This window comes from Geotrypetes seraphini, chromosome 5, assembly GCF_902459505.1.
Source record: "Geotrypetes seraphini chromosome 5, aGeoSer1.1, whole genome shotgun sequence".
Lineage (NCBI taxonomy): Eukaryota > Metazoa > Chordata > Amphibia > Gymnophiona > Dermophiidae > Geotrypetes > Geotrypetes seraphini.
The window spans coordinates 89,152,969-89,170,645 of record NC_047088.1 but is presented as its reverse complement, the minus strand read 5'-3'; the positions used below and the strand labels follow the sequence as shown (position 1 = coordinate 89,170,645).

General features: G+C 38.9%; 1 protein-coding gene across 1 annotated transcript; it reads left to right on the top strand.

Annotated features, from left to right (window-relative positions):
- The first annotated feature begins 14,666 nt into the window (after positions 1-14,666).
- Positions 14,667-15,680, top strand: LOC117360336 (olfactory receptor 1019-like). The gene has a single exon (XM_033944032.1). The coding sequence runs from the start codon at positions 14,667-14,669 to the stop codon at positions 15,678-15,680; it is 1,014 nt and encodes a 337-aa protein (XP_033799923.1).
- Positions 15,681-17,677: the final 1,997 nt, after the last annotated feature.

Genomic DNA, 17,677 nt, shown 5'->3' with positions numbered 1-17,677 from the left:
CTTCCAGAGGACGTTATAGGGCAGCGAACGGTACTGGAGTTTAAGAAAGGATTGGACAATTTCCTGCTGGAAAAGGGGATAGAGGGGTATAGATAAAAGATTACTGCACAGGTCCTGGACCTGATGGGCCGCCGCGTGAGCGGACTGCTGGGCGCGATGGACCTCAGGTCTGACCCAGCGGAGGCATTTCTTATGTTCTTATATCTGTAGAATAAGGATTGACAATTTTATAAGAGGAAGTAAGAAAGGGTTAATAGACAGAGCTTGTAAGAAAGAAAAATGATTAGGGAGGTTTCTAAGGTGATGGGGTGGAGCAGTCACGTGATTGGTTGGATGTTGTGGCAGGTTGGAGTGAACTCTGTGAGGAAAGGGGAATAGTAGAGTAGTCTCTTCAGGAAAAAATTATCCCTCCCTCCCTCCCTCCCATTTGTACTGGTGTTATGTTTTGTGTTAGTGTTGTGGGATGGGGTGGGGGGTGTACATGTTATATGTCGACTTGTGTGGATTTGGTGGAGCTTATGTGGTTGGGGGGAGGTGGTTGCAGCTTTGGGTGGGGCGGAAAATGGGGTTTGGCCCAGTTGGATCTGGGAGATGAGCAGTTAATAAATAAATAAATGTAACACTCGTATGCGATACCGCTGCAAGGGGAAGCATGGCCTTGCGTCACCGTGGATCATGCTTGGGGGGAGGAGAAGCATGATCTTGCGTCACCGTGGGTCATGTTTTGGGGGAGGGGAGGGGAATCATGGTCTTGCGTCACCGTGGGCCATGTTTGGGGGAATGTTATAAATTTAAAGACTTAACGGGAGCTAGTTTCGACACCGAATAACTCCCTGGGGATGTGTGAAATATGCATTGGGTGTTTGTTGGTTTTTGGACACAGATTGTATTGTAAGTGAAGATAATATTCAGATAGATAATAAAGCTGCGGCCAAATATTTATTCCAATAAAACTGAGTTGTGTGATTATTGATTGATGGTGATTAGCTTTCATTTGCAGGTGACGGGAATGTGAATGCTAATGTTATAAGTCTTTTACAAATATATGGAGACCATTGACTAATTTTAATGTGTTGTAATTAAGGTCATGTTTCTTTCTTTTCTCATTACATTCATTGCACATCCAGGGAGGGTGGGGGGGGGATATATTTTGAAAAGTTTATTTATTTCATTATAATATTTAAATTATTTTATATGTATTATTATTCAAATAATAAGTTCAGGAAGGGAGGAAATTATTTTTATTGAAATAATTATAAAGTTAATAATGTGTTTTTATGCAGTTTTTTCTCATATATCTATTGTATTACATTATTGAAGTTTGAAAATCAATAAAGATTAAAAAAAAAAAAAACCCCACCAAAAATCCTCTACATGCTGTTGCAGATCAATAAGCTCTTTGGGAGCCCATTGTGTGCATACTTTCCTGTATCTCAAGTCATCATACATTATGGCAAATGCAGGCCATAGCTGATATCCAAATTTGTAGCCAATTGAGATGTTTTATTATTATTTATTCCATTTTCTATACCGTTCTACCAGGAGAACGTTTTTCCCTTTCTGTCCCAGCAGGCTCACAATCTATCTAATGTACCTGGGGCAATGGGGGGATTAAGTGACTTGTCCAGGGTCACAAGGAGCATAAGAACATAAGCAATGCCTCCGCTGGGTCATACCTGAGGTCCATCGTGCCCAGCAGCCCGCTCACGCGGTGGCCCAACAGGTCCAGGACCTGTGTAGTAATCCTCTATCTATACCCTTCTATACCCTTTTTCAGCAGGAAATTGTCCAATCCTTTCTTAAACCCCGGTACCGTACTCTGTCCTATTACATCTTCTGGAAGCGCATTCCAGGTATCCACCACATGTTGGGTAAAGAAGAACTTCCTAGCATTTGTTTTGAATCTGTCCCCTTTCAATTTTTCTGAATGCCCTCTTGTACTTTTATTATTTGAAAGTTTGAAGAATCTGTCCCTCTCTACTCTCTCTATGCCCTTGATGATCTTGTAAGTCTCTATCATATCCCCTCTAAGTCTCTTCTCCAGGGAAAAGAGACCTAGTTTCTCCAATCTCTCAGGGTATGAAAGGTTTTCCATCCCTTTAATCAGAAGTTTCGCTCTCCTCTGGACTCTCTCGAGTAACGCCATGTCCGTCTTAAGGTACGGCGACCAATATTGGACGCAGTACTCCAAATGCGGACGCACTATCGCCCGATCCAACGGCAGGATAACCTCTTTCGTCCTGGTTGTAATACCCTTCTTGATTATACCTAGCATTCTATTCGCCCTCTTAGCAGCCGCTACGCACTGTGCCGTCGCCTTCATTGTCATGTCCACCATTACCCCCAAGTCCTTTTCTTGGGTACTCTCATTCAATAACATCCCTCCCATCGTGTAATTGAACCTCGGGTTTCTGCTTCCTACATGCAATACTTTACACTTCTCAACGTTGAACTTCATCTGCCATCTCGTCGCCCATTCCCCTAGTTTGTCCAAGTCCCTTTACAATTATTCGCAGTCATCCTTTGTCTGAGCTCCATTAAATAGTTTAGTGTCATCTGCAGGCTGTAGCTTTAATCACTGTGCCACACACTCCCCATTGGTCTTCTCTAATTAAGACATCTGTCCTGTTAGTGTGCTTGATATTGATGGTGACCAGAGCAGCCTTAATTGGTTATACCTGTTCTTCCCACTTTAAACCTTTGTGTGTGTGCCTTTGATTTGACCACTGAATCCTCCCTGTGATGTTTCAAGACAGAGTACAGGAGTAGTTTGTCATTACCTTCTCCTGTGCAGTGTGTGGCTCCACTATGTTGCTGCTGCCCAACATGGGGCCCTGCAGCCTATAGCACCTGGTATTCCCCAGGGGTCCCCCCATCCAGGTACTAGCTAGGCCTGACCCTGCTTAGCTTCTGATAGCAAGAGTAGGCCTAGCCAGGGCAGCCAGGCTGTAGGATTAAACCTGTTTACCCACTTATAAACCTTTCATTGATTCATGGTGCACTGACTATACTAAGTCAATATCTTATGGTGAATTTCCATAGGATTACTCCCTCTGCCCAAAGAAAGCGCAGTACTGCATGTTGCTCTTTGATGGTATAATCTTGCAATGGAATGTCCATTTTTCAGACCTCATGACTGCCAAATGACTAAAGGTTGAGCGCTGCACTGACTGTGTCCAAACTATCCAACAAGTAATGTACGAGTACATATGTTGTATTTTTCTAGCTCTGTTCCAGTTAGTGCATAATTTAACAATTGCCTTTAATTTTTGATTCACCCTTGTATGCATATGTATTTTGCATCCTAACATTGCATATTACTACCTAATATTCGGCAGCTAAAATATCACCATGGTATTTATGGTCAAGCAGATTTAGACTCTATAAATATGAAAATCACAATATAATCTATATTACATAAAGTTAAGTAAATGAATAGTACTCAGACCCGCAACCATCAGTGTTTAAATGCAATAATATACACAACACCAGCTGCCATTAGACCATCATGGCACAATTCTTGTCTATACCACCAATCAAACTTTTCATATATCTGAATAATAAAATTAATTTATCTTTTTTGGTGGTTAACTCTCTGCCGATGGTCACCAAATAGGCAACTTGGAGTTATAAAGTGCTCGTTCTTAATATAAAAGATTTTTGGAAGCCATGAAACACAAGTTCTCCCTCCGACTCGAGTTTCACATAACGTGTGCTTCCTCAGGAAAGGATTATCTACCAAATCATAAATATCATTAGTACCTAAATATCATCATAAAATCATTTAAATACTGATATTTGTTATACATATTTTACATAATTCTCAAAATATCTACCATATAATACCTTAACTCAGCTTCCATGGCAGAAATACATCCAACCTGCTCTTTCAGAGCAACCCACTGTCTGACCTCGCAACGTCGGTTCCCCACATTATTATATAGGGAGCACAACGTCATTGTTACAAACTCCTCCCTTTATCACATAAGGCATCCAACTTACTACAACCACTCAGGGGGGAAAATCGATAAACCTACAACTGAAATAATTGATTTCATTATTGAGTCTGTTAGGGCTCAAAGTTTGCCAATTAAAAATAAACCGGTGTACTGTAAATTTATTAAACAAGGTCATGAGTTGGAGATCCCTACCGAAGGCAACAAAAGATTTAAATTACTTATGAATACCGACTGTTCCTCAACAGCAGTGGTATATTGTATATTGTATTATATACAATATGCCCCTGTGTAAAAACTATATTGGGCATAATAAAAAGAGTATTAAGATCAGAATAGTTGAACATCTGGGTGAAGAGTTGCGATATACTGTGTTACTTCATATACCTGGGTATAGAGGGAATGTTACTCTGATTTTAATAGAGAAAAAATAGTGGTTTATTTTTAATTGGCAAACTTTGAGCCCTAACGGACTCAATAATGAAATCGATTGGTCTCAGTTATTTTTGCATTTAAACACTGATGGTTACGGGTCTGAGCACTATTCATTTACTTAACTTTATGTAATATAGATCATATTGTGATTTTCATATTTATAGAGATTGAATTATTATCAAAATTAAATAGTAGTATTATCCCTACATGTATTTATTCAAGAAGATTTAGAGCCATTGAAGTCACATTTAGGCCCAAATAAAGCTCTTACACTGCTTGATAAATTTTCCCCTCAACCACTTGGGAACTCATTAAGGCCCCCTGTCAATCTTTAACATGTCTATCCTCTTAGTTTTACAGTCTGTCTGAAAAATACATCTTTGTATAATGCTGACATCAGGCACTTTTCAAATTCTTATACTTTTGTTCATATTGAACACTTGAGGCTCAGAAAGTCTTTAGGGTATTTTCTCTCATAGGTTCTAGAAACCTCTTAAATACAATTGCCTGATCCAAGTCTTCACTATCAGAAGAAAAGATTCTTTGCCACAAAATTAAATACAAAAAGTGAGTATACCTTTCCGTGTCTATATTTTGATCACAAAGTCATATACAGTATAGCTATAGAACTGTGGGGTTTAATGCTCTATGCTCAAGGTGGAATTTCTAAACTGCTTCTTCAATCTTCCATGATAAATTTTCATCTCAAATAGAAGATGAATTCAGTTGAATCATTTAATATAATCTCAGCAGGCTAAAAGAGGGTATTTTTATAGGGCATTTTCTATCATTTACCCATGAAAAACGATTCTTATAAAACTGTGTGGTGTTTAAGTGTCTACAAAATAGCCACATAGAAACACACCTACTTTTTTAATCAGCATATAGGTAGGCTATACCCTCTTAAAAGAATTAGTCCCATCATGAATTTGGAGTAGAATTTATGAAGCAATTCATTATGAGCAAAAAGGTAACAATATTTTCCTTAACATAAATTGAATTTTGGAGTTGAACTATGACGCATTTTTAGGTTTCACCAACTGTGCTGCACATTGTCAGTATGATAATGCCATGCTTTTAATGTGCTCTATGATCTTCATCAGAAAGAAATAGAATAGATTTGATACTTATATATGTATTTGCTATTGTCAAAATTATTCCTGGTTTCTGCCTGGACAGATTCAGGTTTTTATTCAGCAGGGCAGTCAGCATTTTTTAAAAACATCATCCATCATAGCTGAATTAAATTTAGATATTCAGCACTGGTGTCAAGATAGTGGCTCTCCCTGAACATCCTGGTTCATTGATGACTGGTTAGCAGATAGGAGCAATATTGAAACTAATATCTAGATAGCAAACTAGATAAATTAAGGATAGCTATCCAAATAGGTATTTGTTTAACAGACCTAATATTACCACTAATCGGACACCTGTGAATTCCATCCCAGCTCTGCCATTGCCCTTTGCAGCATTGGTAGTGCTGAGATATTCTGTAATAATATTTGTTATCCTTATTCCCCTAGTGTCCCTAAATGTCCCCAAATAGCTGCTGCTAAGGGGATTCCAGATGACTGTAGCATTAATCCTTATATTGCCTTCTGAATATTAGCCAATCTATCAATATTCAGAATAGAAGTGTTTTCAAATAAATAAATCCATTAGGTTTCATTAGAGCAACTTATAGTTAAGGAAAGTTTAAAATGTTAATCTTTGAAGACATGAAAATATAGAGATCCAAATTCAATGGATTTATCTTGTTAAGTTTGATGGTTGATTGGATAAATTGTTAATTAGGAAATTTCATGGATGTTGACCAGTGTAATTTTTTTTTTCCTGAGTATCTGATATCCAACCAAATGATAACTTGTTAAAAAAAAGTGTTTGAAAGCATGTTGGGGTTGTGATTTTATTTTAATCAAATGGTGCAAATTTTCAGAGAAATCCAATTAAAAATATCCAGTTAAGAGGGAAACTCATGAATATGGGCTATGATTAAGATTTGTTATTTTACTGTTAACCCCAGTTATTAGTAATTCGGACTCATTGCATAAATGTAATTTTGAAGTATTGGCAGCCATTTTGCAAGAGCAGATGCATCTGAGTGATCTGTGATTATTTTATGTTGCTTTAAGTGCATTATTTCATTGAATCTGTTCTTCCTGGGAAAAAGCGAACTGGTACTTCAATTCGACTTGAGCAGTGCCTTTGACCTTGTCAACCATGACAGCCTGCTCAGATGCCTCGATTCTATTGGCATCTCTGGACAGGTACTAACCTGGTTTACAGGCTTCTTAAAAAACCACACTTACCAGGACCACAGTGACAGATCCTTTTCCCATTCCTGGTGTAATCCCTGTGGAGTTCTACAGGGCTCCCCTCTCTCTCCCTCTCTGTTCAATGTATATATGACATCATTGGGACATATGTTATCTGATTTAAAATTGAAATTGTACATATATGCAGATGACATTACAATCATCATTCCCATAACCTCACTGACATAAGAGAGAAAAATTCACCTCATCTATTCTCACTAAGGTAGAACAGTGGACTACACAATTCAAACTAAAACTGAACTCAGAAAAAAAACAAGCTTTTCCTGGCATGTCCCAACCACAAACTAACGAACACATCCTTGAAATTAAACGGGCTAACTTACCCAATCAACTCTACCATCAAAATCCTTAGAGTCATCCTAGACCGATGCCTGTCTTCCGAAGACGATACCAATGCTCAAGTTAAAAAATGCTTTTGCACCCTCTGGAAACTTCGTACCATCAAACACTATTTTGACTTCCTCTCTTTCCGATTGCTGGTTCAATCTCTAATATTAAGCACCTTAGATTACTGCAATGTCATATACTTGGGTTCCTTTAAGAAAACCATCAAGCGACTGAGAATCATTCAGAATACTGCCATCCGTCTCATCTGTGGTCTCAAAAAATCCGATCACGTAAGCCCGTATTACAGAAAACTACACTGGTTGCCGATGGAGGCAAGGGCCATCTTAAAGTTTGCCTGCCTCTGTTTCAAAACCATAACTGGTTCATCCCCAATCTACCTATTGCACCATTTTGAATTTCCAGGCACCACTTGCACAAGTAATGCCTATCTGTTCGCCTTCCCCTCCCTGAAGGGCTGTATCTACAAGAGATTCATTGATAGATCACTGTCATTTCAAGCAGGCAAATGGAATAAATGTCTAAGCACCCTCATTTCCAGTTCACCCTCCTACCAATCCTTCAGGAAATCAATAAAAACCTATCTCTTTGACAAATTTCTCTGACTCCTTCCTGCCTTGTAATATCTCTGAAATACTTCCAGATATACCTAACTACTCTCGGCTCTCCAATGTAATTTGAAAGTTTCTTTTTCTGTAACATCGCTGTCTGTGTACAGTCTCTTCCTCTGTAAACTGCTGAACTGCTTGTGGTATTGTGGTATACAAAAATAAAGTTATTATTATTATTTAGTGGAAATATGATCCACTATCAGTAGTGATGTAACTCCTGAGGCAGGTCTTGCAGCCAAAACATGGCTCATATTGAGTCATTTCATTTTATCTAATAAAGACTTTTGCATTGAACACTGGCTTTCTCAAACATTCTTTCTGTCATTGCTAGACAGTCTAGAGCAGAGGTGCCCAAAAAGTCAATCGCAATCGACCGGTAGATCGCGAAAGCAGCGCGAGTCGATCGCATTGCCTTTGCATTCTACTTGCTTCCTGACTCAGAAGCGCCGAGCCTACCAACTTTCCCTACCCAACGTCAATTCTGACATTGGAGAGGAAGTTCCGGGCCAGCCAATTGCTGCCTGGCTGGCCTGGAACTTCCTCTCCGACATCAGAAATGACGTCAGGGAGATTTAATCTGGTTGGCCTGACGCTTCTGTGTGGGGAAGCAGGGAGAGCTTGGGGCGGCAGTGGTTTGGAGGCCTGTTCCACGATGTCGGCGACAGTGGTTTGGGAGCAGGCAGGGAGACAGAAAGAAAGAAAGGGGGCATGGAGAGAGAAAGACAGACAGAAATAAAGGGGGGCAGGGAGACAGAAAGAAAGAAAGGGGAGGGGGGCAGGGAGAGACGAAGAAAAAGTTGGTGGAGGGAATGAGGTCTGGAAGCATACAGCAGGCTGAAAAAAGGGAAGAAATATTGGATGCACAGTCAGAAGAATAAAGTGCAACCAGAGACTTATGAAATCACCAGACAACAAAGGTAGGAAAAATGATTTTATTTTCAATTTAGTGATCAAAATGAGTCCATTTTGAGAATTTATATCTGCTGTCTATATTTTGCACGGTCTCTTTTTACTAAACTGCAATAGCGTTTTTTAGCGCAGGGAGCATCAAGAGCAGTGCAGGGCATTCAGCGCAGCTCCCTGCGCTTAAAACTGCTATCGCGGTTTAGTAAAAAGGGAGGGGGTATATTTGTATATTTTTTGTATAGTTCTTCCTGAGGTGACATTGCATAAAGTCATCTGCCTTGACCTCTTTGAAAACCGGTGGAATATAAATGATAATTAATAATTTCTCTGCGTACAGTGTGCTTTGTGTTTTTTAAAATTTTATTGTTGGTAGATCATTTTGACTTGGTCATTTTAAAAGTAGCTCACAAGCCTAAAAAGTGTGGGCACCCCTGGTCTAAAGGACATGAAATGAAGCTACTAAGGCACTAATTTTGATAAGAGATAAACATCTCAAAAGTGACATAAAGCAGCAGATGGACATTTTTCTCACAAAAACATCTAAGTCATCATTTTCAAAACTCAGAATTGTGATTTTTTACTTCACAATTCATTTAAACTGCAAGGGAGTGTGTTTGGGATGTGTTTTGGGTACAACTTGGGTGGGCTTAAAATCTGGATATTTTTCAGTGATAAAGGGACAGAAAAAAGATCTAGAGCAAAAAAGATGTGCAATTTTTATCTAGACTTGTTTCAGTTTAGACTGTCAGAAAAAGTTACACTAATGGACTAGCTCACCACTAGAGGGATTAAGGCATGACCCCTCTTAATCCTCAGTGGTCACTAGCCCCCCTCCCTCTTATCAAAGAAGTGACAGTGACAATAGATTCCAGGCTCTACGTCAGCTCCAGATATTATGGCAATTTCTAGGAAAGCAGAAAGCAAGTGGATGGAGTAACCTAGTGGTAAGTGCAGTGGACAGTTTCCAAGTTTTATTAAAGTCCATCAAATATCTATCCTGTCTATTAAATATCTAAGCAGCTTACAATAAAAGTAAAAAAATAAATTACTTAAAACAAGAAAGTGTGGGAAAACATGAGTGTCAGGTAAAAAAGGAGAACTATAATATGAATGGAATTGTGAAAGAGGAAAATACAAAAGGAAAGGTCCTAGAACTTCAGCTAATAAGTTAAAATGTACCTCGTGCTAATATAAGTGAGGTAAAAAAAAAAAAATAAATAACAATAAGCATCTGTAAACAAAAAAGATTTAAGATCCTTTTTTAAAAATATTACGTCCCTCTTTTATCAAACTGCGTTAGGGTTTATTTTTATCACCGGCCGCTGCATTTAAAAGCACCTATGCTCATAGAATTCCAATGAGTGTTGGAATTTTTACTGAAACAGCCAGCAATAAAACATCCTAACATGGCTTGATAAAAGGGGGCCTAAGTGAGGTGTGAGATCAACAAGTCGATGAAGCCAATGTGCAGCAGCGGCGAAAAGGGCAAACAGAATGCTAAGAATGATAAAAAAGGAGATCACGAACAGATCGGTGAGGGTTATCATGCCACTGTACCAGGCCATGATGTCCTTCTTCATGTATAGCAACCAGTGCTGGACGCGGTACTCCAGGTGAGGGCGCACAATGACCCGGGACAGCGGCATGATAACCCTCTCCGATCTGTTCGTGATCCTCTTCTTTTTCATTCCTAGCATTCTGTTCGCCCTTTTCAGGGTGAACAATCTGTCTTTGCCCATTTCTCAAGCTTGATTATGTCACGTTGCAGATCTTCGCAATTCCCCTGTGTCTTCACTACTTTGAATAACTTTGTATCATCCACAAATTTAATCACCTCACTCGTCGGCCTAAGGCAAGTGGGCCAATTTCAGTTGGCCCAGGTGCTTAAGGCCCTGTGGGCGGGGCTTGAGCTGCCTGGGCCAATCAGGCCCTAAGGCCCGCCATTATGTGGATGGCGGGCCTGCCAGAAATACGGGCTTGGGACCCATCCGTCCGTCCAACTTTTTTAAGGTAAAAGGGGTGTCAGGGGTCGGTGGGGAGTGTTGTGAGTCAGCGGGTAGGGAGGTGATTCGGGGAGCTGATCGGGGGTTTGGGATCCCTCCTGCCCATATCTTAGTGGGGGTGGGCGGTGGGGTGGTCGAGACAGGAGGGGTTGGGCTTCCTCCTGCCCGATCTTGTTGGGGGGTGATGGATCGCGGCAAGAGAAATTGGCTATCTCTCCTTCCGCGATAGCGATCCCAAGTGCCACAGTTCACAGCACTTCGGGATCATTATTGTGGGAGGGGAGATGTACCATCTCTCCTGCCGTGATCGTTGCTGGAGGTGGGGGTGGATTCTGTAACCGGTGTTCTTTTTGACAGACACCGGTTACAGAATCCAGCTTTTAGGTGAAGAACTGGCTCCTCCTTCGCCTAAAAGCTCATGTGTTGGGCGTTTGGGACTTAGGCTTTTTTTTGGTTGATTATATGTTGTTAGTGTAGAAGTAGTGGTGGTCTGGGCATTTAAACAGCTGAATGTAGAGGCAGGCCATTATCAAAACAAACCTTCTTTTATATGTTTTTTTTGAGAATGGACATTTTCCCTGCTTCTACTTTCAGAGTTTAAGGCCTAGGCCAAAAGGGGACTTAGACTTTTTTTTAAATTATGCCCCTCCACATGTTTATGTTTATTTAAGATTTGATATGCTGCTCTTGCATTTTACCTCATATATCGAAGGCTCATCTTGACTCAAAGAGAAATTGTACATTCTTTTGTCTAGTTTCAATTTTATGGAATAATTTATCCATAGAATTGAGATAGGAAGAATTTTTCTATTTTTTATTTTATCTCTTATTTTATTTATGTTTATATTTTTATTGATGAATGTATTAAATATTTTGTATGTTAGATGTATCATAATGTATAATACATAGCTTATTTTACTTTGCCTTTCCTATTTTTAAATGGACTTGTATTGTTAACTGCATTGATCCTTTTTGGGAAATTGGGTGGTATAAAAAGATTTTAATAAACATAAACATAAAAATACTCATGGTTGAGGTAGGGTGGAAGGGAAGGAAGCTACTCTTGGTCATGGGAAGTTGGTGGTGGTGGTGGGGTGGGAATTTGGCTTCTATCCAAACTATGTAGCAGGTCCATCTAAAACAGAACATAGGCAACAATATTTTTAATCATTGATGAAAAGATGCTGAAAATGAATGTTGCCCAAACCTCTATGGCAAGAATTAGAATGTTTGTTTTTATCCAGTCCTATCGTTTATACATCCGTTCTAATCAACTGGATCTGGATTCTGTATAATTTTCACCGTTAATATATCTTCAAGGGAAGCCTCAGCCCCACCACTCCACTGCTATGTCACTTTTCAAACTGTGGGAAGCTTTACGTGGTGCATTTAAATACCGGGGGAAGACGCTGCCGCCATTTTTCTCTTACACACAACTTGGAGTCGGATGGCAGCAGCGACCTCGGTGAGTCTTACCATAAAAGTAAAGTAAAAGACGGTGGTAGTGTTTTAGCAGGAAAGGTAGCTGGATATGAATTTTTTTTCACAGCGTCCTTTTCTTTATCATGCAGGGAGACCCTTGATACAGCACGTTGTGCGAAACATGTCGGGTCAGACTCCCAGGTTTTGGCTGAGATAAAGCTAAGTACACATGCACTTTATATTTATATGAGGAAATGAGTTGAAACCATTAAAAATGTATATTTATTTAAAAAATAAGAATAATTAAAAAAAATAAGAAAATATTTATTTGTTTCACGAAAGTTAATTATTGTGGACAGTCAATGATGAAGCACCATGTAAAGCTTCCCGCAGTTTGAAAAGTGACATAGCGGTGGAGTGGTGGGGCTGAGGCTTCCCTTGAAGATATATTAACGGTGAAAATTATACAGAATCCAGATCCAGTTGAAAATGAATTTTGCTGCATTTCAGACAGAATCCAATACTGAAATCAAATTTAAGTTGGACTCTATCATAAAGAAATATTGAGTATGTTAGACATGTGGAGGGGCATATTCAAAAAGAACATCTAAGTCCGAATTGGATGTTTGCTGTAAAACATTCCAGCTGAAAGCACAAAAAGACAATTTTTGAAACCTAAACCACAAGACATCCAAATATACGTATATATTTTTGAAAATCATCTACTTGGATGTACAGGCCATCAGGACATCTAGACCATCAGAAAGTCCAAAAAATCATAGAACTTGAAAGCGTCCAAATGGACTGCACTTAGAAATGGGAAGAGTCAGCATTATGATGGACTGGCCAATTAGACACCCCAACAGAGTACCGGGGCACCTTACAGGGCACTGCTATGAATTTCATATAAATGCATCCACTCATATTGTACATCTCAACATAATCCCCTTATAAGTTATGGTAAGCCCCCCCCCCAAAAAAAAAAAAAAAACAACTCACTATACCTACCTGGTTATCACCCCAATATGGCTGCAAGTAGTACCTTTATGGCAGTAGAGTAGGGTTTTGAGGGGTTTTGGTGGACTCACATTTTCTACCATAAAAGTACTGGTTAAAGTGGCTTATGGGTCTGAGTCCTTCTCTCTATAGCTCACTAGCCCATTCACTAGTCTACTTAACACACCTGTGTGATGCACTAGTAGGCTTTTCCATAGAAGATGGAAAATGTTTTCATTCAGATGTCTGTCGGGTAAGAGAGGGTCTGTGAACACTGGGGGAGTATTGGTAGAGGCCCAGGACTTAATCCCTCCCAATGATCATCTGATAAGTTTGGACACCTTTATGGCAGACACTTCTAACATAATATAACATAACATTATAATTATAGACCGCGTTACCAAAAAGTTCTAAGCGGTTTACAAAAGATTATAAACATTAAACATAATCGTATATTTGAATGAGTCAGCTAATCAGGTATTTGGAGAAAAGATAAGTTAAGAACATAAGAACATAAGAATTTGCCTCCGCTGGGTCAGACCAGAGGTCCATTGCGCCCAGCAGTCCGCACCCGCGGCGGCCCATCAGGTCCATGACCTGTCATGTTTACTTGATTTAGCCCTATAGCCCCCTTGTTTTTATCTTTACTCTTTCCATACTCTTATCTACCCTTATCTGTATCCCTCAATCCCCCTATCCTTCAGGAATCCATCCAATCCCTCTTTGAATCCCTGTAGCGTACTCTGCCCGACCACTTCCTCCAGGAGCGCGTTCCATGTGTCCACAACCCTCTGTGTGAAGAAGAACCTCCTGGCATTGGTTCCAAACTTGTCCCCTTCCAGTTTCTCTGAGTGCCCTCTTATGCCTGTGGTTCCCCGTAGTTTGAAGAATCTATCCTTGTCTACCTTCTCCATGCCCCTCAAGTTTTTAGCTGTTTTCTAAAATGTCTGTAAGAAACAGCTGTGAGCAACAATAATCGAAATTCTTTTTCATGAGAAGCTGCCTGAGATGCTAAAGAGTGATTTATTAATTTCTTGCTTTTACAACCTTTTACAGAAGGGAAATTGAACAGAGCATGAGTTTTTCTACTGCAATTGTGCATAGCTATGGAAAACTATTAGCCAGATAAGTAGGGGCTGCACCATATAAAACCTTGTAACAAAAAAACAGACCAACTTGAACAATACCCGAGCTTCCATAGGCAACCAATGCAATTCGCAATAAAATAACGTAACATCATCGTATTTCTTCAGTCTGTAAATCAATCTAACTGCTGTGTTCTGTATCAATAATAATCTCAATAATTCCTTCTTAAACAGGTCTAGCTGAAAACATCTAAGTTCTGACTAGGACATTTTAGAAAATCTTCGATTATAGCTGCAGGATATCCAAGTTAAGCCCTCCCAAATCCTACCTTTATCATGCCCATAACATGACTCTTAACACACCCATTCAAACTCTGGTTGCACAGTGGACCAAAGATCCTGCCAGAAATCCAGGAAATCTTTTTATTATCTGCACTAGGATGTCCCGGTGAAAAGGATGTCCAAGTGGCAACTTTTGGATGTTTTAAAGTTTTGATTATGAACCTCTTATGTTTTAGTATATATTTTGTTTTGTCTACTTTTGTTCCAACAGCTAAACAACATTGAAAGAATGGAAAAGACAAATCACTCAAAAGTGACAGAATTCATCATTCTGGGATTCTCTGAGCTTCCTGAGATGCAGTTCTTTCTTTTCATTGTGTTTTTTATTATTTATATGCTGTCCTTGACAGGGAACCTTCTTATTATAATCACAGTTTGCTCTGATTCCCATCTGCACAGCCCTATGTTCTTCTTCCTCATCAACTTGTCCTTCCTCGAAATCTGTTATGTGACTGTCACGATGCCCAAATTATTAGCAGTGCTCATAGCACAGAATAAGACCATTTCTTTTATGCAGTGTATGATACAGATGTACCTGTTCTTCACCTTTACAAATACTGAGTTCTACCTCCTCACTGCCATGGCCTATGATCGCTATGTTGCCATCTGCAGACCCTTGCATTACACAGTCATCATGAACAAGAAAGTCTGCATTATTCTAGCCGCTGTTTCATGGACAATTGCATTTCTAAATCCAGTCTCTCATGTTACTATAATATCACAGTCATCTTTCTGTAGTTCTAATGAAATCAACCATTTCTTCTGTGACATCACAGCATTGATGATTCTGTCATGTTCAGGGAGCTCTCTCATTGAAACTGTAAATTATATTGCAGGTCCATTTCTAGATTTTACCCCATTTCTATTAACAATTATATCATATGCATACATTATTTCTGCTGTATTAAACATTCGCTCTGCGAAAAGTAGACAAAAAACCTTTTCTACCTGTTCCTCTCATCTCACAGTTGTTCTATTATTTTATGGGACCTCTTTTGCTGTGTATCTGAGACCTCAGTCTGTTTACTCCATGGGTCTTAACAAACTGCTTACTGTAGTATATATCACTGTAATTCCACTGTTCAACCCCTTGATTTACAGCCTGAGAAATAAGGAATTGATAAGAAGTTTACAGAAAGTAATCAGAAAAGTGCAAAACTGTTTTATCCCCAGAATTAATAAAATGCTGCACACCATGTATGATGGCAAAATCTCAACAATGAGTAAACAGTATAGGAGTTAATTTTATAATGTGGTGTCTAAATGAGATGTCAGAAAAGCCACTTGATGTAGGCATATTTTACAAAGGTAACTATGCATCTCATAAAAACAGGCCCTTTCAATGATGTCTGATTTCATACAAATTCTCTTTTTCAAATTATATTGATAAATGTGAAAAGATTTGTATACACTCTGGGCCCTTTTTGCAAAGCTGTGGTAGTGAGTACCATTGCAGCAAATCTGGTGCAGCCAATAGCAATTGAATGGGCTATGTCACTTTTGCCACAAGGGAATCACTACCGTGGTGTTGTAAAATGGGCCTCTATAAGTGTACATTCATATTTCATTAATGATATATGTACCTACATTGTGGAAAATTATTATTATTTTTTTGTTCAAGAATTTATACACTGCCTATAACATAAGCAGATTCCTATAACATAAGCAGCTTCCAAATAACATTCAATAAAAGTTATTAAACACACAGCTTACAAAAACAAAGAAAGCAAAAGTTTGGGCTAGGAGAATATTCTGAATCTGCTGCAAAACTGATTTTTACACGTTAGAAGTGGCCTGCAAAAAGAGATGGGTCTTCAAGATGTTCTTAAATTGCTGAATCATAGAACAAAATTTAACATGTCCTGCATGCAAGCCCAATCCAGAGCAATGAGCCTGCCACTGAAAAAGCACTTGCTATTTGTCTCTGCATAAAGCATAGAATTCAAATCTGGAACCACAATGCAATGCATGATGCTGAGATGTTGTTCTCTCTTTTTGATGTATTTAGAGATTGTTTTGACAGAATTGAATGTTACCTCTTGGCCAGTCTAGACATTTCTTCCGCATTTGACACCATTAATCATTTATCCCCCCTCCCCTACCGCCGCACATTTTACAAAACAGTGCAAGAGGTTTTTAGCGATGGCCAGTGCACTGAATGCTCTACGCTGCTCTGATGCTCAAAGGAACTCTGTGACTGTCGGAATAGAACTAAGCATTCAGCGCACCGGCTGGTGCCAACACCTCTTGCATGGTTTTGTAAAAATGGGGGTGGGGTGTAATTTTGATCTATTATTGGTATTGATGGCATTGTTTGAATTGGTTCATTCCTTTCTTAATGATGGGACATACTGTGAAGCTTTTAATAACAAAACATCTACATTGTTTCAGTGTCTGACGGGAGTGCCTCAAGGCTCTTCTTTACCAGCGGTTTTGTTCAATATATTATTACTGCCTGTATGTAAAGTATTAAACAGTCTTGGACTTAATTTTATAATTTATGTTGAGAATATCCAATTTCTTATTAGAATTTATACATCTGTTGATAATACTTTGAAAGCATTATGAATGTATTTATCTATGATTGGCCAGTGGGTAAAGGGTAATCAACTACAAATAAATATGGTCAAAACACAGATATTGTTTTTAGCTGACTACAAGTCTTCTGATATTCCTCAAAGCTTTGTGATCAATAATATTGAGATTCTAGTTGTTGAGAAGATGAGAAATCTTGGAGTAATGATGGATTCTGCATTTTCCATGAAACAGGTTACTAAAATTATTGGTATGGCCTTTCAGACTGAGACAGATACATAGATTAGGGAGTTTTATTTGGCCGGGGTAATTTTCGTCTAGTGATACAAAGTACTGTATTTCCAGTTTTTGATTATTGCAATAGTCTTTTAGCGGGCTTACCTAAAATTTACCTGAAATCTTTACAAGTAGCTCAAAATGTTACAGTGAGAATTCTGATGGGAGTTTCACATTATGATCATATTACTCCTATTCTGAAATCATTACACTGGTTACTGATTGAACAGCATATCAGATTTAAATTGCTTTGCATAATCTTCTAAATCAGATGACTTATCCATTGAATTCTGCTAAGTTGAAAGTCTACCAATCCAGTAGAATGTTATACTCTTGATTTGCAGGGTAAAGGTTCTTTCTTTTACCTGAATGTAAACCCCTTAGGTTATAAGAAGTGTATAAATACAAAAATAAATAAATAAATATGGA